The sequence below is a fragment of the Grammomys surdaster genome, unplaced genomic scaffold (assembly GCF_004785775.1).
Source record: "Grammomys surdaster isolate TR1022 unplaced genomic scaffold, NIH_TR_1.0 63, whole genome shotgun sequence".
Taxonomy (NCBI): domain Eukaryota; kingdom Metazoa; phylum Chordata; class Mammalia; order Rodentia; family Muridae; genus Grammomys; species Grammomys surdaster.
The window spans coordinates 19,004,630-19,031,442 of NW_021604565.1; the positions used below are offsets into that span (position 1 = coordinate 19,004,630).

The window sequence follows — 26,813 nt, forward strand, 5'->3', positions numbered from 1 at the left end:
TAGATATAGATATAGATATAGATATAGATATAGATATAGATATAGATGATATAGATATAGATATAACATATATATTTGTTATGGAAGAACAAGAATAAATAAAATTAAGTGGAGGAAGGAAAGAAGTAAGAAAGAGGGGAGACATATGAATACACTTGACAGTGAAGAGCATAAGTGGTTTCTTTTTTGTTTTGTTTTTTAAACACAACTGAAGTTCAGGGCATCCATTCATTTTCTAGTTAGTCATAGAGCCTTCCAGGTTTTCCATTTGAAACCCATGGTATCCCAGGAGTGAGTGATCAAGCTAAGTCAGTAGGAAAAGCCAAGTCAGTAGGAAAAACAGTGAAGAATGTATGGTAGTAACTTTTTAAGATATTAGTCACAGGCAGTGACACATCTGCTGAGAGATGGGCTGAAGCCCCTCCGTGGTGGTTCTATTCAACAAAATGCAATGCAATAATGACTTGCATTGCAGGAACATTTTATCGACATTAAAGTTTATCTTTGTGCTGTTTCCAGAGTTGCAAGTTAAAAAGAAGAAGAAAGTGAATTCCTCTTGATTGAGTTGATAAAGTTCTTTATGTATAGATATCTCCTGAATCAATTCCTGAATCTTTTTTTTTTTTTGCTTTATGGTGAAATATGCAAATATAAACTAACCTGAAAATAATACTACTTTCTAGTTCCTTAGATTTCTATGTCAAGATTGTAAGTAAATTTCAAAACAACTCTCATGTAATACTCTATTTAATTTTAAGCATTTATTTATTTGCTTGTCTATATATTTATTGGGGTTACAGATTGAACTTAGGTTCCATGCTTACTAGGCAGCTCATATACCACCTGGCTACATACCTAGCTCTTCATTATAAAATAGAAATTGTAAGTGTTCTTCCAATGCAGCTCACCATAGTGACATGCTGGGTGATTAAATTCACAAAGTAAAGCATTAGTGTTAACTCTGAGGCTGCCTCAGACATGCTGGCAATCTGATGACTCAAATCTATTGATTAGACAATGAGGTCTAACCTAAAAGTGAAGGACACATTGCTTAGTTTTATAAAAGATTCTCTACATAGCATACTATGGTAGAAAAACATCTGTCTATACACTTACCTGAATTTAGGAACAGAGAGTTTGAGTTTATATTCTCAATGTGTTTCTTTAAAACTACTGGAGTTATGACTCCAGAAACAAGATGGTCAGTTTTGAGGGTCTGAAGTCATCTTCACTATGCTAATGTCAACCGCGGCTTTCAGAGCACTACTTTATTGAAATTGACTTGCTACTGGGATTTTCCTGACTTCTCAAGGGCGTTCTTATTACAATTAAATTTTAATAAATTTTAAATATCAATAAAATATAGCTGCACAATCAAGTTTGACCTGTGGCACGCACATTTAGGTGGGCAGGAGCCTGACGAATTGTGCTTGGGAGAATACACGGGTGAGAGGAAAATACTCAGGCTTAACGAAGCAGGGGCCGGAAGTGACCTGCTGTTGCAGATGTCATCTGTGTGTTTCCTTTACCTTTATTTTAGTCACTTCTCTTACTGCTGTGATGGCAGACCTGACTAAAGCTGTTTGAGGAAGGGTTTATTCTGGCTCATGATTTCAGGGGAACAGGCCATTGTGATAGGGTCTCACAGTAGTAGTAGTGAGAGACAACCAGTCGCATTGTGTCACCAGTCTAGAGTCAGAGAGAGATGAACACCAGGATTAGCTGGATTCCTCCTTTTTACTCAGACTGGGACTGTAGTACCTGCCATGGTGCTGCTTATATTCAGGGCGGACCTTCCCTCCTGCTTTAAACTTCTCTGGAAGTTTCCTCACAGACAGCTCAGAGATATTTTCCCCTAGGCGATTATAAATCTATCAAGCTGAGAATGAAAATTAGCCATTTCCCCAACCCCCAGGCTAAGCCTGCTTTTCCTGACCAGCTTGCCCCTAGAATGACAACCCAGCTCTACTTCTTTGCTGGTTGTAACAAGTCGGTTATAAGTACTCTTTGGTTGTTGGTGGAATGAACTAGGTTTAAGTCAACAGAACATAAAGTTTTAACTAGCTCAGTAACTCATGTGACCTTTTTCCATTACTTTCTTTCATTTGTTTCTATAACAGATTTTTCATTTTTACAATTGTAGTAGGTTTTCAGATAAAGATCTTTGTTCTTTCCTTAGCTTTGACCATCCCTTTATCATCGTTATATGATATGTATATATATGATATATGTGTATTATTGTATACATATATATATACATATATATTCATATATACATATATTTGTGTATCTATCTATCCTCTTTCTAAAAATGCTAAATATAAATAATGACTCAGAAAAACAAAGTTACATGCAATTGCTCTACATATTCAAAATTCCTGGACAGAAATCTTGAAATATATTATTGTAAGTGGGATTCCCTTCAGCAAGAAAATTAAGGCATTTAGTGGTAACCCTAAATTGAGGGTGACTGAAGTAAAGTATACCTGTTACACACATGCATATTTCTGGTTATCATGGGACTGTGTTGGGATAAACAGTAATTTCCAAGAGGATTTTCCATTTCAGAACATTTCATCAAACAGCCAGTTGAGGGTCAAGTGCTGTCAAGTTTATTTATACTTAAATAGTTTATCCCATATCACCCTGCAAGAATAAATACATTTAAGACTTGTGACCCCTTGCAGATGCTAAATCAACAGTCAGGTTTATTTTATTCATGCAGAAGTTTGATTGTAATCCTTGGCATTGATGTCTACTCTTTGCTAGATGCTGGAAAAGCCTTTAGGTCATAGATCATGAGATGTCTTCTGTGAGGGTGAAACAAGACAGCTACCAGCAAAGTGAATGGATTCTATTCCTGCTTCCATCATTAGCAAGCTGTGTGACCCTGGGCAGGCTACCCATTTGGTCTGATTCCCTGGTCCTTCTGGAAAGTAGGAATGACCACAGTCCTGTCATATGCTTCCCTGGCATGTGAAGAGAGTCTAGACAGCAAAGTCTAGCCCCAGCAGTTAGTGGTATTTAGCGACTTCCTATCAGGACGATTGTCTTTACTGAATGCAGGGTAAGAGTTAAACCATCTTCTAGACAACCAATATTCCCAAGAAAATCCAATGAAGTGAATGACATTTATTCTATAGAAGATGGTTCTTTGCTCAAGTACCGATTGTCAGTATTAATGACTTCAAAATGAGCTCATTTCACTTTCCCACCTTCCAAAATCTTAGTTATGCTCCACTGACCTGATCTGCCTTGAACCTAAGAAAACACTACCATATGAGGATATCTATCAATCAACCAAAAAATATGTCCAACTTAAATTTCTTTAAATGAAAAAACTATGTTTAGTTATTTTATAGGCAAGTTTTTTTTTCTTAGAAAAAGTATAAATCTGCTTCCCTGTAATACAAGCTCTGTGTTGAATAATCTTATATTTTACTGTGATCTTAAGAGTGGAATAAGTGACTGGCTGAGGAACAATCCAAGAGCACCTGTCAATTTTTTTCTCTAAGGTTATAAAGTTGGTGCTACTGAAGAAAAGTCAATAGATTTAGCCAAAATGTCAAACAATTTTTGTATATATCGTGTTATTTGAAAAATGGCTTATGGCAGAATTAAGACTGAGGGCCAGGCACTTCAAGATGAAAGCACAATACAGGCCCACTGGTTGACACATTGGCTATGCCTGAGTCTTCCTTCTCTCTTGTGGATTTAGTTTTTCAGTTACCTCAAATGAAACTTTCAGTTGTCACTGAGCTAAAGGATATCAATAAGTATACATAAAAGTATTTTTATAATATAATAGTCCTTACCTGTTTTTTTCATGAATCTTCAGAATTTCATTTGTCTGTTGGAGAAGTTGCTTCTCGAGCTTGTATGTTGATAATGAATTCTCCAGCAGTTGTATTTCAAGTCGGGATGTTTGATTTAGTACCTTGAAACATTTTGGGAAAATAAAATTTCAGTCACTAAACAAGCAGTAAAAAAAAACCCCTGAGCATTTAAAATTTTTTTCTTACTATTTTTCAGAATGACTTGTGCATATGATGCAGTCTATCAAATACTGCTTTGTAAGTAAAGGTACAAGGCAGAGATGGACTAAATTTATTTGCATACTCCAATTTTTATACCCTTACATCCTAGTATATTATATTTTCCAAGTTTCCTATATATTCTGTCCAATATTTATAAGTGCAAGTTATATTGTTAATATAATGTCTTGATATTACGGGTTATTTAGAATTAAGAGATATATAATACTACTCAAGCCTATCACCTTACTATATTAGATTAGAAACTCAAACAACTCTTGCAATAGTCTGGGGAGAATTCTGACCATACATTTATTGGATGGCTACCATGGCAGTGAATTCACCCAAGAGAACTTTCATATACTATCTCACTTACTTGACAGTCTCACTTTATTGACAAGGACACTGGAATCCAGTGTAATCCAGATTCAAGATCTGAGTTTCTTTCTTTCTTTTTTTTAAGATCTAAGTTTCTAACCAGAAACTTTTTTTGAGTCTACAGATTTGCACAGTAAACTGAGAGGCTGTATTCAAGTAACTATTGAAAACCTCCATATTTAGACCTGAAATTGTTAAGAAGAGAGATTGCTATTATTTTTTTTTCATCTGTACTAGCTGGAGTCCTCAAAAGTGTCACAAAAGATCTACACTGCTACTCAGAGGCTAATAAGGATAAAAGTCTGTACTTTTACACCCAACTCTACCATTCTCTAGGCAAAGACAGCAGCCTTGGAAGATGTCTTCAAATGGAGTCAACATTTGTCCCTCTCTTTCTAGATCCTCCCTATCTTTGCACTAAGGGAGATTTTAAAAGGGGAAGGGAAAGGTTATATTGTTTTTAAATTCTCCTTCAATTACTTAAAATCTTTTTGGCCACATAGTTTTACTTAGATCTATTTATTAAAGGGGATCTGAGAAGATGTTTTGCAGTATCACTATCAAGCGCAGTGTCCTGCTCTAAATGTGGAAGTGTTGGTGTGTTCCTCCTCCACTGGAGAAGGATTAAAGCTGGAATTGGATTGGAACCTTTGCATCATGCACTCAACTACTTGATTGAGCTATGTCTGCAGGGGACTGCAAGGCAGTTGGGCTCTGTATTTCTAGTAAGACAGAGAAGAAACTAGGTTGGAGGTGAGAGACAACTGCTTCAGATGCAAAATTTAAAGAAGGGCTCATTCTCACCTATGGAATCAAGCTAAAATACATGTTTATACACACACACACACACACACACACACACACACACACACACATATACGTATGTAATTTCAGAGCAGAATTTTTAAAATTCTAACATATTCCATAAATATTAGATGATATCATTATTATTAGTCTTTGGAGTGGTTTCAAATCCATATCCATGGAAACATAATATATAAATGAATCATAACAAGTTAAGTATTTCAATGTATAAATGTCTCATCTTGCCATTTTCCATCCCTTCTCTAGCGCCCCACTACTTTCTAGGCTATGAACAGTGTAAAGTAAATAAGACTACATAGGAGTGGAGTAAACACTTTCAAGGACTATATTTACTTTACAATTACTTGTCTGTTCTATGTGACTTTAAGACTTTGTCAATAATGCATTTTTCTTAAACACATATGAACTCAAGCTCAAAACATACAAATTCCCAGCACAGAAGGTAAAAAGTATGTGTGAAACCACATGCTAGTTACTAGCATTTGATGACTGTTGGTTGAGTAAGTTTTCTTTAACAATGTGACCTTGGTAGATTGAACACACTCAAGGGTTGAGTACCTGTACAACACAAAAGGACACCCAATGGGGGAAAATTGAAACCCCTGAAAGATGGTAACTGATCAGGAGAGAGCAGAAAGGGGTGTTTGGAGACAGGTGGATATGATCAGAATATATTGTATGAAATTCTCAGAGAATTAACACAAGTATTATTTTTTTTCTTTTTTTTTATTGGATGATTTATTTACATTTCCTATGTTGTCCCCTTACCCCATCCCCCACCACCCCCTCGGAACCCCCAATCCCCTCGCCCCTCCTCCTTCTTCTCTGTGGATGTAACCTCTATCTACACCCCCCCCACTCCCACCTCCCCACCCTCAAAATTCCCACCCCCTGGGGCATCCAGCCTTCATGAGGTCAAGGTTCACTTCTTCCACCTATGCCCAGCAGGGCCCTCCACTTTTACATATTCAGCTGAAGCCCTGGATCCCCCCCTAAGTGCTCCCAGGCTGGTGGTTTAGACCCTGGGAGCTGTGGTTGGTTGGTATTGTTGCTCTCCTCATGGTGCCACAAACCCTTTCAGCTCCTTCAGTCTTCACTCTAACTCCTCTATTGAGAACCCCATGATCAGTTCAATGCCTAGTTGTGAGCATCTGCCTCTGAATATGTCTGACTCTTGAAGGCCTCTGAGGAGATATCCATATCAGGTTCTTATCAGCATGCACTTCCTGTCTTCCACATCAGCATCTACCTTTGGTGATTGCACATGGGATAGATACTCAGGTGGGGTGGTCTTGAGACGGCCCCTCCTTCAGTTTCTGTCCCTCACTTTGTCTCCATATTTGCTCCCTTGAGTATTTTGTTGCTCCTTCTAAGAAGGACCGAATCACCCTCACTTGGTCTTCCTTCTTTATGGGCTTCATGTGGCCTGTGAGTTGCATCTTGGGCATTTCAAGGTTCTAGGCTAATATCCAATAATCAGTGAGTGAATACCATGTGTCTTCTTTTGTGATTGGCTTACCTCACTCAGGATGATAATTTCTAGTTCCATCCATTTACCTAGGAACCTCTCGAATTCATTGTTTTTAATAGCTGAGTAATACTCCATTGTGTAAATATACCACATTTTTTTAATCCATTCCTCAGTTGAAGGACATCTGGGTTCTTTCCAGCTCCTGGCTATTATAAATAAGGCTGCTATGAACATAGTTGAGCATATGTCCTTGTTATATGTTCGAGCATCTTCTGGGTATATGCCTAGGAGTGGTATAGCTGGATCCTCGGGTAATGCTATGTCCAATTTTCTGAGGAACCGCCAGACTGATTTCCAAAGTGGTTGCACCATCTTGCAGACTCAGGTGATAGTAGATGCTGGCGAGGGTGTGGAGAAAGAGGAACACTCCTCCATTGTTGGTGGGACTGCAAGATGGCACAAGTATTATTTTTAAATTATATTCTTTATCACTTTATTCGAGGAAAAATGGAATTTAAAAAGCATGGTAGTAAATGTTAAAACTGTGGCTACATTTGCAAATATTTTACACAGATCAGCTTCTGGTTTCTTTGTTTACTTAATAATCACTTATAAATATTTGAAATGAGGAGTGAATCACTTTGTATTTCTGTGTGACAATCAGTACTTGGAGTGAGAAGACACTGAACACTTATGTATGAATAAAAGGTAAGCACGTCATCTCATGGAATGAAATACATTGTTCACAGCTACATCCAAACCTGTATTTGCTTTGGTTTGTCATACTCTCTTGAGCGCACATTGTGTTGGTTGGTTTTTGTTAACTTGACACAAAGCTAGACACATTTGAGAAGAACGATTGCTTTCTTTTTACTTTTTTTACTGATTCATTGTGAATTTCACATCCTGTACCCTGATCACACTCATCTCCCTACCCCTTCATATCTGCCCTCTGCCCCTGCAACCTCCTGCATAAAAGAAAATTTAAAAAATAAAGTTATGTAAAAAAAATTTTAAAAGCTGTAACAAAGACACACATATCTCATAATGGAAGCTGCACTGTGTCACTGTGTGTCACACAGTACACACTTTTCTCCACATACATCTTTACTCGCGAATGTTCGTTGCAATGAGCCATTGGTCTGGTTAAAGGACTCTGGCTTCTGCTACACTGTATTCTACTAGATCCTCACAGGGACTCCTCCTAAATGTTCTGTTGTTGCCCTGTGTCTTGGAGATTCTGCAGCTTTGGATCTGTAGGACCTGACCCTTCACATGATCTAGCAGTTCACAGATGTGGTGTGCCAACTTAAAGCACTGGATTTGGGCATGGCAAGAACCTGAGTTTGTCAGCTGGCCAGTTCTCCTGCACCCACACCACAGGACAAGTTCTCTAGCACTGCACCGCTAGCTCACCTAATGCTATAGATGGAAAGGAACACGGCCAGCTCTCCTGCTCTCACAATCTCTGGTCCAGCTCATCTGCTCTTAACACACCTGGAAGAATGACTCTTAGTCAACAAAATGTCTTTTCAAGATTGGCCTACAGAGAAAGTCAGTGAAGTATTACCTTGACTCGTGGTTGATGTAACTGGGTACAGACCATGGTGTGCTGTGTCACTCCTTGGCAGACTGTACCAGATGGTATACGAAAGCAAGATGAGAAGTTCATGGAAAGTAAGCCCATACATAGCACTCCTCCATGGCCCCTGCTTCAGTTCCTGCCTCTTTATTCCTGTACTAACTTTCCTTTATGATGAAGTGTGACCTGAGAGTTTGTCAACTGAAATAATCTCTTCCCCAAGTTACTTTTGTCATGGTGTTTCATCACATAGAAACTGTGAGACACATCTCCCGATATATTCAAAGACCAATATTTTGGCTTTCAAAGAATAATCCAAAATTTTTATCCGTTTTCTCTAGAAACAGAGTGAAATCACTATCTGGAATTGACATCAAGGCTGCCTGTATCTAACACTTGCAACTACTGCCAATATTAACCAACCTGTCTTCTTATTCTCCTTTGCCTCTAGTCTACACTATAACTGAGCAAAAATGTTTCGTGAAAACAAGTCAGATCATGACATTTTCCATGCTGAATATGTTAAGAGACTCTCTTTGCAGTTGGTTTACATTTGTAAGAACTTAGTTTGGTCTTAACATATTTTTACTGCACGATTAGAAGTCTCTTAGTTCTTGGATGTCACTTCTGTCCCCCATCTGGCACACTATGCTCCATCCACTGTCTTTCTGCCAATTCAATTTGCCAAATCCTTTTCACCTCAAGATATTTGCATCTGTACTTCTGTCTGGCTGAAATATCCATCACATTTCATCTGATGAGTTAGTTTGCTTTCATATTCAAGACATGCTCAGGAGTATGTTCTGGCCATGCCTAGGAAAACATCTACCTCTGTGCTCTCCTGCAGTCCACTCATCCTGCTGTTTTTTCTGGAATCTCCACTATTGAAGATGATCTTTCTTCTTTAACCCTCCTATGTTTTTCTGCCATACTTCAATTACACAGGGCCTGCACTGCTGGGTCCAGAGCCCTCCCGAACAAAGTCATGGCCACCGAAATATTCAACTATGTGTTGGAGGACATGCTGGTAGTGTGCAATGGGCTGTTTGCAAGTTAGATACTGATCATGAAAGTAACATCCCCACATGCATAGTTATACTTTTACAGGTCAAATTTAAAGAATTATCAGGCATGGAAGAAGAAACCAAACCAATCTTAGAGATTCATGCTAAGCACTGGTCAACTTAGTTTTAAGCACAAATGCCAGGCTCTTCTCTCTTCCCATCATCTTGATTCTATTTCTGCTTTATTTCAAGTCACTCCACTGATGTTTTCAAACACGCTTGAAGTTAAGATCTGGGCATGCAAGGAAACTGTAGAAAACTATGATAAATTGACCACTGCCTTGCATGAGTCTATGGAACTTACTGCTGGCAATAACTGAAGTATTCCATTAAAATGACAAAAGACATTTCCTTCTTAGCTTAAACATATCCCAAAAGCACATCTCTGGGAAAAAAATGTTTAAGAGGAAAGGAGGGAAAAGGAAAAAAGGAAAGAGTGAAGAATAAATGCAATAAGTCCCCAAGGACCAGTGTCAAAGCTTAAATTTCCCAGAGTTTGCCATAGACTTGGGAAAGTAAGATCTGAAATGGAGGATTTATGTAGTTTAAAGCTCTTTCTTTTAAAAAAAAATAATAAAAAGTATTCACTTTCTAGAGAAAGTGAGGTAAGGAATTTCAGACAGCCTCTTGTAATGCTTTAAGAGTATTTAATTTAAAATCCATACTAACTGAAAGGAAGTTATTGAAAGACAACACAGAAACCACAAAAGGAAATCTCTTTTTTGCAGCACATTGACCTTGGAGCCATTGCTTTCACTTGACGTGTTTGTTTGTTTAATAAAGAAAAGTTAACAACACATGATATAATTAGATACTATGAGAGCATGAAAGCTGGTTAATAAAGAAAGAAAGAGCTATAAATTCAGTGCTTTGCACTATCAGTGAAATGAGGTTTTGATCAATAGGGGGAAAAGGTGTGGAGAATCATCCTAAGTGTTATTTTTTCTCTTTGTAGAGGGAAAGTGGCAGCTAGTACCCTGCCCACATCCACAGACCTTATGTTACTAAGAGCAAGATGATGGTTTGTCCTCCTGCCTCTTGATGAAATGTCACATGAAGTGATCAACAATTTCATAAAGTAACCCTGCTTCTTAACTCAGCTCAAGAAATCCTTTAAACAGAATGACTTCCAGTTTGAAAAGCTACAAGTGTTAAAAAAAAGTGAATCTAATGACATGCCAAATAAACACTCAAGCAATCCCTGAATATGAGAAATGATCAAATGGTTGTCTAAGTAGATTAAATATGTTATTCATAAGTGAAGAGGGGGGCAGAAAGCAAAAGACAAACTCAAGTTCAGTGAACCCATCAAACTTAGAAAACAAATTATCTGCAAAATTACTCTAAAATTAAGGAAACTTGGAGAAATATTGCTAATATAGGTTATAGTAATAGATATTTAATACTATATGAAAATTATAGAGTATTATATTTATGCCATATATGTTTATATTAAACATCCATATCAGTATTTATAATGTTTGTAGTAACCTCATTATATTTAAATATTTATATACTGAATACTCATAGATACTATTAATAACCTAACAATGTATCTTTGTGCCACATTTAAAATACAATAACTGCATTTGGCTATGGAATTTGATAAGTATAGTACTTTTTAACACATGCAGACATTGTAGGTTGAATTATCCTGTTAATTAGTGTGAACTACATAGTGTCTCTGAATTTAGAGTCTTAGTTCTTCCTTTAGACTTAAGTAACTAAGAACGCACAGCTTCTCTGCCTAAGAAAGGTGCCCTTTTGACCAATAACTACTGCTACTCACTGTTTTCTATCCAGGTATCTTTAGGTCTTCAGTTTGTGTCAGCTGATGACATCTGATTTTTCCTTATTATACAAATAAAATTATCACAATAAGGTAGGAAGCGGCCAAATTTATCTTGTTCTTCAGGATACAAAAACCTACATTGGGATCATTACTTCTACAGCACAATTTTTTCAGTAGGTTACTATTCTTTGAAGTCATATTCAGGCCTATCAGCTAAGTTTTCATTTATATTACTACCAACACAGCCTTGGGTTAAAATCCAAGTATATTACAGTTAGGGTTGTTGATTACTTAATTAGAACTTACTGAGGGCTTGATATATATCATGTCTTGCTCCAAATTCTACTGATAGAGCTTCAAAAAAAGGGAAAGAAAATGCTTACATTCCAATTAACATGTCTTTGAAGAACTAGTTAGATTTTTTAGTCAACAGCCACGTAATAACTATCTTAGCTTGATGAACTGTCATTATCTGGATGTAAAATGTTTGCAAAAGGCTCATGTGTTTGAACATTTGATCTCCAGCTGGAAATGCTGTTTTTGGGAAATTATAGAATCTTTATGGCTTGGGGGCTCAGTGGAAGAAATGGATCCCTAGAGGTAAGTCTTCAGGTTTGTAGCTTGTCCTGTTGTAGCCTCAGATCCCTCTGCTTTCTGATCTGGTGAAATATGAGCATTCCCAACAACACACCCATTAAGGGGCCTTCCCCACATCATGAATTTTGTACTTTCAAACTGTGAGCCAAACTAAATTCTCACTCCCTTAAGTTGTGTCTGTTACGTATTTTGTCACAGCAATGAGGAGGGGAAAGAAACCCTGATATACAGGCCGTATTGTCTTTACTACAACTCTACTTTAACCACCCTACTGTGAGAACAGTAACACAGTCACATACAACACATGCATGGGTAAATGTGGCTGTGTTAATGCAGCTTCAAAAAGGTAGGCCAGTCAAATTGAGCTAGAATTTTTCGATTCCGATACCTTATGCAAATTAATTACCAATGTATTTTCCTTATACGACTCCCTCTCTAATTTATTTCACCATCATTTTAGCTAAGTCAAAGTTTAAAGTTTATTCAACTATGTCCTCATCAAGGAAAACAGTTCAATTTTTAGAGCCAGCCTTTGACAGCAGACATAAGAAGAAACTGGTTATTGCCTAGAGAGATGTGTTCTTTCAACAGACTACTTCTGAACTGCTTTAAATTTCTAATTGTGCTGTTGTGGTCCAAGTAGTCAGCATGCTTAGTGACCTCTGAGAAGCAGAAGAGAAGCGGGATTAAATGTGCAGGGAATTTATTAGAGGAAATGTCTATGGAGGGAAAACTAAGTGGGAGGAGCCAGAGACAGCCTTCAGATTGAGGTGCAGGCTTTACCTCAGTGAGGAAGTAGATGGAAGTCTTTGTCCTCAAGACGGCTGTAATTATATGCAACAGGCGATGGGAAAACATTAGCCAAAGTCATGTGTCAGCAGAGTTCAAAAGCTCCTGGGAACAATGCTAAGTATCCTGCCACAGTGAGTCATTGCTTAGAAATGGCTGTTGAGAATTGTGGTCTCTGTACCAATACCTGATGGGCTTGAGAGTCTAGCAGCTGGGATCACTGTTCAGTTAGACTTCCCACCCTAGCCTACTCAAAAGGTATGTTTGAAATGGGACAGAAAGTGAATTGATCTAGAGAATTTTTACTATGTTAACTCAAAGTCAGTGGACATAAGGACTGATTTAGGTATTAGTGTAGGGCTCAAGTCACTTATTGGAACATCTTGCATCATGGAAATATGTAAAATACATCTGTTCAAATGTGATTAAATTCTGTTTCTAATTCCATAGTGCTGGAACTTATTGGAGACTGAAGGAAACTTGAGATAGCCATCTAAAGACCTTCCCTACAGTTGACACAGCTGGCAGCTGGCAAGGAGAGCTTGAAGGCTGCATGTGATGAAGTCACTGGCACCTGAGAGAATACTGTGTGTGTGTGTGGGGGGGAGGGCGAAAGGAGGTGGACTGCCATTCTCTAAGCAGCAAAGCTATGGCATCTTCATAACATATAAGAGACTGTCAGTAGAGCTAATAATATTGCATTTGTTTTCTTGCTCTGAGTTAAATCTTGTTCTCTCTTTGCACCTATTGATACAGTCCTAAAATCTCAGAGAAAAGGCAGAACCACAGGAGAGAGGTCAGCACAGGTAGAGAGATATTAAATATGTGCGATTTTTAACTGCTTAACTTTAAATTCTCACTTTAATGGTCACTAATTCTTTGATCTGAACCAACTTTTTGTATGGCTCTTTATTTCAGCTTCCTCATCTTCCAACAAGGAATGAAAATACTACATACTTTATTGGAGGTATTTGGTGATACTAGTTAATATGTGTGTAAGATTGATTAAGACTGAGCCAAGAGGATGGTTAAAAGTAAACTTCATTTGGTTTGTTGATCTGATAAATTCTCTCTAAACCAAATTTGCCCAAGGACAAAGTGAGAGCCAGATTGCTCAACAGAAGGGACACATGAATAATTCATGATCCCAACTCCTTTTTGCAAAAGAGGAACTTGAAGGAGAAGGGATGCTTGCAGATACTGATAAGTCTGAATGGTGTTCCTCTGAGCTGGAAGAAAAGGCTTTCTCTGGTTTCGATTTCTCATTATCACCCCCAAGGCCAACAATCTTTTCTAGAAGTGCTCATCACAGGACCCTTTTTCTGATTATAATGTTCACTGGATGTGGGGGATCCTTTATGCCCTGCAGCAAAACCACAACCCTCACACCACCATTGGAAGTTCAAATCTAGAAGGTCAACAGAGGACTTGTAAGCAATAAGTAGCTTATCTTTATAAGATCATCATGTGAGAGCCAGGGAGTACAATGGGGCAAAGCTCTTGCTACGTGATCCTCAGATTCTGAACAGCCTGAAGTCAATTTTCAGGAAAGCAAACCATAAAAGTGTGAAACTAAGTTAGGTCAATATCAGAGCAAAATACCAGAACAAACCTGGACCGATCAGAAGGCTCCGACAGCTTTTAAGTTCTTATAAGTAAATTGTGTAATGGCACCGAGGGTACAGTATTCATTTTGTTAACTTGATTCTGCCACAGGAGTAGGGTGCACTTTTGTGGTTAAATTGAAGCAAAACATGTCCTGTCTCAAGAGTTCAAATATGCACCATGCAGATACACACTTGCTAAAGAAAACTTTGGCGTGTAAATACCAATGATTACAACATGGTCAAAGGAAGATAAGAATGTAAGGGCTTCACTTTGTAAAACACAATAAGACCTGCCTTAGTATTCCCATGTCTAATTGACTCCTGTTGATTGTTCTGAAGGATTTGTGATTATTTTTGAGTTTGTCTATCCTAAAAAATATTCTTATTATATCTAATAAACTTTAATTGGCCTCTTTGATGAATTTTCATTGTTCAACACAGGGAGTTTTATTTTCTCTTTATTCATTGCCTTCTCTGTATTATCTTTCAGAAAGTACATTGTCTCCCAGTCTTTAGAATGTAGAATAAATTGCTACTTTTAAAAACTTTGAAATATTTAAAAAATATTGATGAGACTTTTTTTCTCCACCACCCTAACACTTCCTTGATGAGAGAAGAATAAAAAGAATACCAAAGAGAGTTTTGGAGTGACATAAAAATAAATAAATGTCTGTGTGTGTGTGTGTGTGTGTGTGTGTGTGTGCGCGCGCGTATTCTGGAGCCCTCTCATTCTACCACATGACTTCTGAGTGTTAAAAACATCTCCTTAAGGCTGGTACAAAACACCTTAACCTATTGGACCATCTCACCTGCCAGTGTTTCAGGGTTTGAACTTAGGAAAATGTTTGTAGCAGGAGGTAAGGTTTCTGCTTTAAATAAAGTAAGAGAAAAATTAGAGTTTCATTGTGTGTAACATAGGAAATCAATATTTTATAAATCAGCATGATTGCTTTATGTGAGTCAATATATCTCAAGTTGTTCAGTCATGAGATCTAGTTCTTACTTCCTGTATTTCCTTTATATCTGATCGTGGTCTTCAGAAAAAGGTGTCTTTTCAAATCTAGATAATTTATTACTCCGATGTAATAGGCATTTAAGTTCTGATTTAATTAATTGGTTATTCGTATCATTAATCAGTGAAAGAGATATGGAGACTTTAGAATTCAATAACTGTGTTAATGAGAAAGGTCAAAACATCTTACTTTTCTATAGCCTTTAAGTGGTTTTCATAAATATCTGTGTGTGGATTTTTTATTTTGTTTGTTTGGTTTTTTTTTTGTTGTTTCTTTGTTTTTGTTTTGTCTTAGCAACAATTTTATACAAAATGATTTATCTATACATAACATCTTTGCTACTTCTCTTTAAATATCAACATACGATCTACAATATCACTGCCACTATTAAATAAAGTTGAAATAGCCTACACTGGCATATGTACACATGCAAATTCTTAACCTTGATAGAATTCAGCTACATTGGAACCAAGCCATGTCTCACCCCAAGTTTCAGAATGCTATTACACTGGAATCACACTATCCATAGTTAACTGCACTAGCAGGCTATCTTCCAGTGTGGTAATATGACACTTGTTAGTATATTTATGACAGTGATAGTTTAAAAGCATCCTTACATTGTACTGATTTCCACTCAAATATGCAGGTATATGCAGACTCACGCTAATTCCTGCTCAGGGGACCTGCAGTCTTCAATTCATTGAATTCACAAGGCCACTGCAAATGCCACTATCACTAATGCGTTACCAGAGATAAAGCAAGACAAGTCAAAAAGCTCATCAATAGTCACCATGTGACTCTTTTGGTTTACACAAGTCCTATCACAGTTGGTAGCTGCAGTGTTTATTTGAACTTAAAGCTGATTAGATTTTTTAGCTGCTCTCTTTTTGCAAACACACACAAACCTAAATACGCTCACCCTCATTAAGGCATACATAGCATGTCAAGCACTCACTGTTGTTATTACCAATAAACAAAAATGTATGTTTCCCCAAATCTCATGCTGACATGTGCTCTGTGTTTATGGAGTAAACTAAAGACTAATTCTAAAATAATCTTCTGGTTGAGTATGTGACTCTGGCCCTGAGGACATACCTGGGTCTCAACATCTGTCAGCTTTCGGGTCTGCTCTGCAGTCTGAGACAAGAGACTGGTTCCTATCTCAAGCATGGTGGCCGTGTGGTTTTGAACCGCATTCTGTTGTATCTGGGCCATCTCCGACTTCATATTTTCCACAATGTAATTCTCAAGCTGCAAGAGATAAAGGACAAGGCATGTTAGATTATAAGTAAAGCCTCCCTGTTGGGGCATGCAGTATTTACAAGGACAAAACAAGACACAGCTGGCAGAGAAGCCATCTGGCAGAGAGCCTCTGCATGTTGGGGAGTTGAGGAATGAAAGCAGAACACACACCAATTCAGCTGCTAACACTCTGGATACACAGACACACACACACATGGTAATCACAAATCATAATGGAAATTTTCACTTGTTTCCCACTCTCTTGTTGTGGACATGATCTCATTTAACCCTCACTGCAAAGATGTGACTGAAGCTGTTTCTCTCTCTCTCTCTCTCTCTCTCTCTCTCTCTCTCTCTCTCTCTCTCTCTCTCTCTCTCTCTCTCTCTCAGAAACAGAACATGAAAGGCAATAAACCCATGGTGACCTAGCAAGAATGCAGGTGACCTAGCAAATAACCTAAAGGCAAATCTTACTGCTTTGGTCTTTTGATTCTACCATGCTGACTTCTCACCACAGAAGAATTCAGCATCCTACCTCTGCTTAAGGATCATAAGTAAAAACAGGTCACATTGGGAGAAAAAATACAGGAAGTAGGAGGAGGGCAGGTGTCAATGAAAACAAGCCTTTGGAAACACTGAAACATCAGCAGTGATGTACCGTATGAGCTGCAGAGCCCAAGAGCTAGCTTTAACCATTCTCATTGCTCCTTTGAAAGCTCAGAGAAGGCACTGAAATTAAAGTTCACAAAACATCATTTGCCCTTCTTGCTGTGGGTAAAATTTATTCCTTTATGATACCATCTCAGAGAACACAATGAACATTAAAATCATAGTACCATTGGAGCTGATAAGAATTATTAAGTGACTGACTATAGGGTTGGGAGTGGGAGCTTGTTAGGCACCTGGGAGAATGAAAAACCATAGACACTGCTTGAAGAATGCAGAAGCCAGCACTTCCCTGTTAGTGTGCTTAACTCTTCCCCACTGCTGTGTGGTGACTGCATTTTATTACCTAATTTTTCAATAGGGAAACTACATCCCAGAGACATGAGGTCCAAGGCCACACACCACACACACAGTCAGACTTGGACTTGAGCATGAAACTCCTTAACTCTCATGCAAACACTTTTAACCACTTGGTATCTCTGCCAAGTCTTGCTTAGCAAGCCGAGTTGAAAATCATTAACAGCTATGTGAATTTTTTTATTGATTCAGTGAACTATAATACATGCATATTATAAGTTCTATAGTATCATTATCATGCAATAAATGCAGTCTTAAGTGTAAAATCCCTTCAGAAATTTTGGCAGTTTCCTTTCTAACCCCAGCCATTGCTATTTCTACTTCTCTAACTTGACTCTGGTCCAGATGAACAAGACTAAAATCACTTATATGATTGGTGATGAATTCTGAATTTATACTTTATCAATATAAGTCAACCCTCCTTTATTACAAATGCAAAGTAGATTCCAAAATATCTGAAAGTTACTTTAAAAAAACATATATGTCCTCTGAGCCAAATCTTGTGTTTATTCTCATTAAATTACCTCATTTCAACAACCAAAGGCTAGGTTAAAGCCGTGGGAGTCTCTCATGTTGGGTTCCATATTCCTAATAATAGTCCTTCACTGTCATTTGGGAAATTATCTTTGCCTCTTTCAAGAATTAGTGTTTGGAGTGGAGATAATCCATCATAGATCTTAGAGTATTTTCATGTTTGAACCTGGAGAGCTAGAGTGTTTTGCTTTTAGTTTGCCATATAAGTTTCTCCAAGATGGAAAAGTATAGGAAGCAATCCCATTAAGCCCCAGTTTCTTAATTCTTTACAAGAGAACTTTGTTCGCCTCTGACATTCTTAAATAAACAATATGGATGCCTGGCACTGCAGATGTTCATTTTATCCATGACAAAACCCAAGCCAGTCTAGGAATAAAAGCAAAGTAGGGAGTAAAAAGACAGACAGAAAGCGGAGAGATGGGGGAGCCAGGTGATACAGACAGAAGGAATGTTCCCAGCCTCTAGATCCAAGCATGGTTTTAATCAGATTGACCTCTGGACATCCACTTGTAAGTTGCATGATCCAATAATTTCCCTTGAGCAGCCAAGGTACTTTTTTTTTTCCTTCAACCACATCGATTTATGTCTTAGCATAATTAAAAGATTATTGGCCTTGTACATTTGATAGATGTGTAGCAGAAGCCTCTGACAGGCAAACATTAATAGTATGATCCTTTGTTGTCCAGGAAATTTGGGGCTTTCATGGAAATTCTATAAAATGGCATGTGAGTTACCATTGTGAAGACAACAGCCATTTATAGCCAACATTGATCATCTGTCTCTTACATGGCAAGCACTGGACTATGCTTTCTTTTTTATTTATTTTTTGATAGGATAAAATCTTATAGTATTAAACCCAACAAAATTTCCTGTGCTATGTTGTTTTAGAAGTGTAATAGTGGAAGCTTAGGAACCCTAAGAAACTCACCTGTAATCATTAAAATTTGACAACTTTTTCTTTTCACTTTGGGTTAGCACTCTTAACCATTCATCGATGGAGCCAGAACTATCTGGGGACCTTATGTACTTTACATGTAATTACAGATTCTCTGATTATTTGTCAAAACTACAGGAGAAGATTTTCAAAATGCAGATGAGGTACAACATTCTAGAATACTCCAACAAAAAAGTCTATATTCTAAAACCTGTCTTATAGCTCCCTGATTCAGCAGAGGAAGAAGTCCTTGTTAAAACATTGTCCAGGGAAGAAGCTCCTGTATGGAAACTGTTTGGAAACAGTTTGTCATCAAAGAAGGAACCAGAGTCAGAATGGAGATGATTAGTGTCACTAGCACATTGTTTTAATTCATCTGATTGGTAAGTAGGAAAAATACTTTCTAATTTAAAAAATGTGATTTACAAGCTATTTCAACATTACATTGGTCGCAAAATGGTGGTGAGGGGGCAAAAGAGTTACTCACTTAGGCAACCAAACTTGTATTAATATGTCAGTTTTCATGGTTTCAAAAAATTCAAATAATAATTTGACTTTCTAAGTAAATTTTCTTCCACTTCTGAGAAGGAACTCACCAATCAGTAGTCTCCATTACATTACTGCTTGATAATTATAAAATACTAGATAAAAAATATCACTTTTTTTGTAATACAATTGTCTCACAGAAAATAGTCCCTAGTGTTTGTATTGTTGAAAGCAATGAGGTGCCCCAGGCACTGTAGAGAAGGACATACTGGGAACATCAAGGTTCAGCTGCTTTGTGATCCTATTGACTGGTCAAATGTTGATACTCTTCACTACTAAGTTTCTCTATTAAAGGCAGAACTTTAGATCATCAAACCAAAATGACTGTGTCATGACAATGTCTATCACAACCACAGGGTGCCTCCCAGTTCAGCTATTTCTGCTGTAGAAATAAAGTACATCCTCCATCAAAATAGAAACCCTCATTTAAGCTGCTGGGATGCATATAACACTAGTTAATTATTTTTTAATCAATTGGGCCAGTATATCCAGCACTAACTGCTTTTTAGTGCGGAAAGTAATGGCACTCTTAAGTAGCAAGAACCAGATGCCATTGATTTAAAGGCTGAGGGGGAGGCTGAAATCAAATATACAATGTGTGATGAATATGAAGTCTGCTTTCATCTTATCTCTAAACATTCCTCTAGATAAAGAACTGTAAAAACCATGCCAAAGCTCCCAATCAGCCACGTTCAGGAAGGATTTGTAACAAATTTGATTGTCTTCGTATACCCTCTGAGGGCTCTAATATATATATTCACAGAAAAATAATGATCACATCAAGACTTAGTATTTTAAGAACATCTGAGGGCTGAGTTGAAGCTGGGAAGTCACTAACCACAAGAGCTGATGAATAATGTGGGGACATATGAATGATAAAGTTATTTGGTTTATTACCACTGTCAGTGTCTGCCTCCAGAGTTTTATAAAAAAAAATGGTCCAACAAAGGAAGAAGGAGGATAGGAGTATCTGGATCAAATATTGAAATAAAAATCAATGATATCTTTAACATAAAGAAATAGTGTTACTTTTATAAAGTGATTTAGTATTTATAATGAACTTTCACAAAAATTCTCCTCCTTGATCCTTCTACTAACACTACAAAGGAAAAGCTGGTTCCATTTGATTGTTTGCGAACCAGAGGCCTTAGGTGACTTGATAGAAATCAACATGAGTCAGCTCCTCTACCTCCTGATGTTCCTCTACCCTCAGAGCTGTACTTGCTGGTCTCCTGCTAAATTGATTTGCTGGATGATTAATTTCACTGGTAGTTCATGAAGATTCACTTATTTGTGATCTGTTTGGGAAAAATAGTGTTGGAAGGTGATTGTTTTCACCCAGTTTTCCTATAGAAGCAGCCAAATTTGAGGTGGGTTGAGAGGCAGTAGGACCAGGTATCTGGAGAGCTTCATTTGTCAGCTATATTGATACAATTGGCATATCATGTTTATTCTGTCCATTGTATTATTTACAAACTATGTTAACCACACCAAGAGACAGAAATAGCTTAAGAAGCTTCTTCTGACATTAAATACATTCTAAGATTTATCAACTTGTAACTCATTTAACACTCACAATAGTGCAAGTTATGCTATTTGCCTAATTCATTAACAGGAAACTAATTAATAGTATTGTTAAAGACAAAACCTCTTTAAAAGTCAAGGTAACCAGTCATTTGTAATTTCTTTATTAATTGCTTGTTTGTACCCAATGGCTAGCAGAGGATGAGAGGTAGGCTGTTTTCTATTGTTACAGCCATGAGCAAAATTCCTTTATAGGCTCAAAATCTTTGTAAATTCATGATCATGATAAGCAGAATCTCAGTGAGATTATGACATTTCTTGTATGTGCAATACATTCTCTAACATATCTGGATTCAAAGGGTCTCTTCAAGTGGCTTGCACAAAGAATATAATTCCTCTATGTAAGTCTTTAAAAAACTATTTTAAGTCCTATAAAATCTTACAAAGGCATGTTGGCTTAAAATATGTTATAGATTTAGTGGACCCTAGATGAAACAGGGTGCATATGGTATTACTCAGTTATGGCCAAATAACCATGGAACAAAATAGACGAGTAAATATAGGAAAACAATAAAAAGGTAAAGTACTTCAAAAAAAGTCTTAAATGTTGATGGTTTTATCTAATACCATCATTTCATAAATCAGTGGCAATATTGAAAATTCTATATCTAGGTTTATGGTCTTACAAAAATAAATGACTAAAGGCAACTATATTATTTGAAGGAATTTCTGCTCTTAGTTTTTTTTTTAATATACAACTTAATTTTTACTATGTTTAGGATAATTATCTTCCTAGACCATAGATATATTTAGCCAATACCCCAAATAGTCTCTCTCTTCTTGGCTGCTGTGTTAGCCTGTATCTTAACATCAGTCCTGTGAGTATCTGAGGCCCATAGGATAAGAAACTTCACTTTCTTGACACAGTGAAAGAAGTTCAAAGAAGTTATAGAAAACAAAGTGACAGAGATAATTAATGTCAGATACCAGATTGCAGACAATTGATGACTGGGAAAATCAGTCTTATATTTGAAGGTTGACCCAACATTGCCTCCCATATTGTTGGCCCACCTCACATGCCCTATAAAGACTGGCTTGTTGGCTTGCTTTATGTCTGCTGGTTGCTGGTTTGACTCCCACATTTCAGAATGTCAACATTCATGCTCTAGACTCAACCTTTGCTTACTGGCATTAAAGCCTTCCAGACAGTTCTCAGTCATTGACCTATATATTGATTGACCTATATATATATTGATTCTTATGTATCACTCCATGAGCAGCAGAACAGAAACTGAACTCTGTAATTCTTCCAGCTCATTAGACCCCACGTTAGTTCAGTGTAGTTCAAGCACATGTGTGATAAGTGTGTACTGTGAATTAAGCCTGTGCCTGACTTCACAAAGACGGGATCCAGCCCAGTGGGAAACAAACATGTAGAAGTATAGTGCCAGAGCTTACATTTGAACACCTACACTTCTTCCTATAAACATACTTAAATCTGTCTACCAATAACATATTCCTAGTTATGGATACTGAAAATGTGAGTCGATATTTGTTATACCACCCACAAAGGAGTAGCAGTAAATTACTGAAACATTAGCAAAAGATGTCAAAAAAAATACCACAAAATCCAGATGAATAGATGCTCTTACAAGAATTTTGATAATCGATATTTTAAATCAGTATTTTTGGGTTTTTGACAGAAAGTCATTGTCCATTAGTACAAACAAAAGAGATATGACCTGGGCCCAAGCACTGCCCTAGAGCCTCTTTCACACTCAGCTTCTCACACCATGAAAATATCATAGTTAAGAAATTAATGTCTGCATAATTTTCCCTCTATATATTTTCAAAGGGCATTGATATGTGAAAGGCATCTTAAGCCAAAAAGGAATCAGATAGCTGAAGTTTATTCCAAGTCCAATCATTGATATACTCCACAATCTTGAGCAGGGCATTCAAAGTAGTTGGGCCTAAGACCATCATTTACTAGATTAAAGACTACTTAAATTTCTTCCAATGTTTCCTGGAGTTCTCACAAAAGTTAGAACTCCAGTTGTGAGGTATGAATCTGTACCATTTCAATTAGTTTAATTTATTATAGATGAAAGAAGCAGGGATGTATCCATTAATATCTATAAAGTGTGTCCTACCATATCCTTATTGGCAGTATAGAAGCCAAGAATCCAGAAACAAAATAGAAAAGCCCCAGGTCAACTCTTCAGAGCAGGCACATCTGTTTTAAGATAAAGAGTAAGAACATCTGAATCTCTTAATCCCCAGGCACCAGTCTGTCCAAAAGACATTCATTGTCCTTTTCCTATACAATATGCTTTTCCTTCTGTGTTTTTTCTCTCAATGAAAAATACTACTACACCTATCCGACCTCTGAGCCACAGGCAATCCTCTTGTCAATTCTTCATTTTCGCCAATCAATCTCTTGAAGGAAGCCTGGATCTGTGCTCTCATTTGCTCACTCCCTACATTATCCCTTTATCCTCACAGCCTCTAGCTGAGGTCAGACTCATCATTTTTCTTCTAGGTCTGTTAATGACTACATAACTGGTCTCTTGACTCCAGATTTGCTCTCCTCAATCCATCATCCACAGTGTAACCAGAGGGGTCTATCTAAGCACAAACTTGGCCTTTTCATCCCAGGCTTAAACTCTTTTAATGGTGTCTGCTATCTGTCAGTCAAATCACATCTCTTTAATCAGTATAGAACTTTTTTATTTCATTTCTTTTAGGAATTAAATTTGTGTATGTGTAGTCTGTGTGTGCAGTGTACACACACGGAGCTGTATGGTGTGTACAGAAGCAAAAGTTAGCTGTCAGGAGTGCTTTCTACCTTGTTCCCAGGAGACACGGTCTCTCAAGGAGTTTGGTGCTAAGCAGCAGCTAACACTCTCCAATCATCCTTCTGTGTCTGCTCCTCACAGCATTAGAGTTCTAAATATACATGCAAACACACATGGAATTTTATATGGGTGCTGAGGATTCAAACTAGGGTCTCCTTACTTACACAGCAAGCATTTTAACCACTAAAGTACATCCCTAACACCATAATAGAAGATTATTGAAATTCTGGAACTTGTTTTTTCTTCTTATTTCAATCTTACACTATGGCTCATCAAACCTCCAGGCTGTTTATTGTTCACCAAATATTAATTTGTTGTGTTCTACAAGTGGTTTTGTAAAAAACTTGACTAAAATTTTTTGGTCTACCATACTTCCTGCTATCTTGACCTAAGTCTGGTTTAAAACACAATTCAACTTTCTCCTCTAAGAACTCTTTTGGACCTATAATAGTATACAAGTAAAAGACCAGTAAATCATAAAAATGCACAAATGAAACAAAATGAGTCAAAAATTCTTCAGAGATACCACTGAATCCATTTTGTTGTTGACCATCTACTTCTGAGCATGTGGCCTTTCCTTAAGTGTGGTTTATATACCCAGTAAGACTACTTGGAAATAAATAATATTTCCTTTGTTTCTTGTGCAAAGTGATTGTCAGTTGGAGAGAGCTTCATGATTAGGGGTAGAGGATGAGTCCACTTCCCTCTCTCAGTACTGCAACCATGTCTGGTTTGAACATAGTCTGGTCATGTTGCCACAGTCTCTGGGATTTCTTATGTGCGTCAGTCCTGTTGTGTCTGAAAAACACTATTTCCTTGGTGTCTTCCATCCCACGGTCTCTTACAATTTTTTTACTTCCACTTCCACAGAGCTCCCTCATCCCTGACAGAAAAAGTTTGATGAAGACATCCTATTAGGACTGAGTGTTATAAATGTCTCCCATTCTTCAACAGACATTAAGTCTCCATATGTGCATGTGTGTGTGTGTGTGTGGTGTGTGTGTATGCATACATATATACATATACACACACACACAGAGATATGGATAGGTAGATAGATAGATTGATAGATAGATAGATAGATAGATAGAGAGAGAGAGAGAGAGAGAGAGAGAGAGAGAGAGATAGAGATATATAGAGATAGAGGTATATATATATATATTATATATATATATATATATATAAATATAATATATATATATCTGAAAAATCTGAGAGGTAGGAAGATGGGAAGGAAGGAAGATCACCAAGAGGCTCTGACCATACATAGGAAACTGTGCTTGCTAAAGCAAGCTCACTTTCCTAACCACATCCTGGAATTTCCTTCTCTGGAAATCAAGTGATAAATCAGTTTAAAAAAAAAAAAAACAGAACATGTCATTGAGGCCACACAGGGAGGATAAAAACCTGATGCTGGAATTTCAATGTGATTCATGTTCAAGGTTCAAAAAGGCATTTTTCATATTTTCAAACATGCTAAGCATAAATGCATACCCATACACACATACACACCTTTATCCTTTGCATATTTTGTCAGATTTCTAACCTACATATGTGTGACTCTATATTCATGTTTCTTAGGCTCATTTCTAAGTAGTTTTTTGCTGTTCTTAAAGACCCAATGAAAGCAATAAATGCATACTTTCCTTTGGAATATTTCTGAAAAATTACACAAATTCAACTCAGTGTTTGATGGTGTATCTTTTTTTTTGGTCTTTTTTATTTACTTTTTTTAAGAGAGAGAAAAAAGATGAAGTTGGGTATGTTGGGAGAAAAAGGGTCTGGAAGAAGTTGTGGAGGAGAAAAATATGATTAAGATATATAAAATTCTCAAAAATTAAACATTATAAACATGTGAACTATTGAAATACTACATAGTAACACACAAATATGTACAATTTTATATAACCATTAAATATTTAAATATTAGAACATAAAAAAATTAATTACTATAGATGATGTTTGTTAACCTTTAGAGGCAGGCCCAGAATGCTAAATAAAAAACCTAGCAATCCTATTTCTAAACTCTTAGTTTATATTTAAATGAATAGAAAGTGGAAGAACCACAAAATAGCATAGCATGCCTTCCTTTTCTAGCAGTTGCACATACTATACAAAATGCATTCTAGGACTTAAACAAATAAGGAAACTATCTCCTGTGGACAACATACCTCTTGTGTAGAAAATAAGTTATGGGGATAGATAGATAAAATGAACTCTACAAGAGAAATTCTATTTCTAAAGTAAAACTTCTACATAAGAACTTTGTTTCCGATGACAAGTAACAGAAATGAAAATAATAGTTTAAGATGGCAATTTTTAGGGGAAATTACATTAAATGAAATATTTCAGGACATACTATGAAATTTAACATTTAGTAGATAATAGCATATTCTATATCAGAATTGTGTAAGTTTTCATTTAGGGATTTGTAGATATTTTTTAAAAAATCACTGTTAAGTAGAAAATTGCCATCATTTACCTCTGGTATTTTGTATGAAATTTAAATGATATTAGTTCTAAAATCAAACTTCATTCCAGTACAATGTCTTTGTTCAGCCTTTGGACTCTTGAACATTTCTTTTCTATTCATGCTGTTTCTTTTCATAAAGTAAATCTCTCCATTTGTTGTTTTATCATCCAAGAGTATCTCAAATATGAAGCTTCAAATTACTCTTTTTTCAGCTTACACAGGCAAAAGAAATGGCACAATTGTGTGTGTGTGCCCATGTTTTTATGTGTTTTCTCTCACAATATGGGATTACTTAACTGGACTTGCAATAAGCCTGAACAATCATAAAGCTATCAATGACATTGTATAAGAAACATTCCAAGGCAAAATGTGTGAGGTCCAACTATTTCTTCTTCAATCATATTTTTGGGGAGTTCTTATTTAAATTGTCCTTGGGAATATAGGATGAAACCAGTCATCTAAAGAATAGAAACAGGATAATGATTGCTGACATCTTATAAATACTATAAAAAATACAGATTTTTTTC

At 36.8% G+C, this 26,813-nt stretch overlaps 1 protein-coding gene across 1 annotated transcript in view; it reads right to left on the reverse strand.

Moving 5' to 3' along the window:
• Angpt1 (angiopoietin 1) overlaps positions 1 to 26,813 on the reverse strand; it is a 237,252-nt gene that overhangs the window by 81,409 nt on the left and 129,030 nt on the right. Inside the window, exons 2-3 of the mRNA XM_028766217.1 lie at positions 16,248 to 16,403; positions 3,816 to 3,937 (exon numbers count right to left, since the gene is read on the reverse strand). Coding sequence (XP_028622050.1) covers positions 3,816 to 3,937; positions 16,248 to 16,403 — 278 coding nt within the window. The remainder of the gene's footprint in view (positions 1 to 3,815; positions 3,938 to 16,247; positions 16,404 to 26,813) is intronic.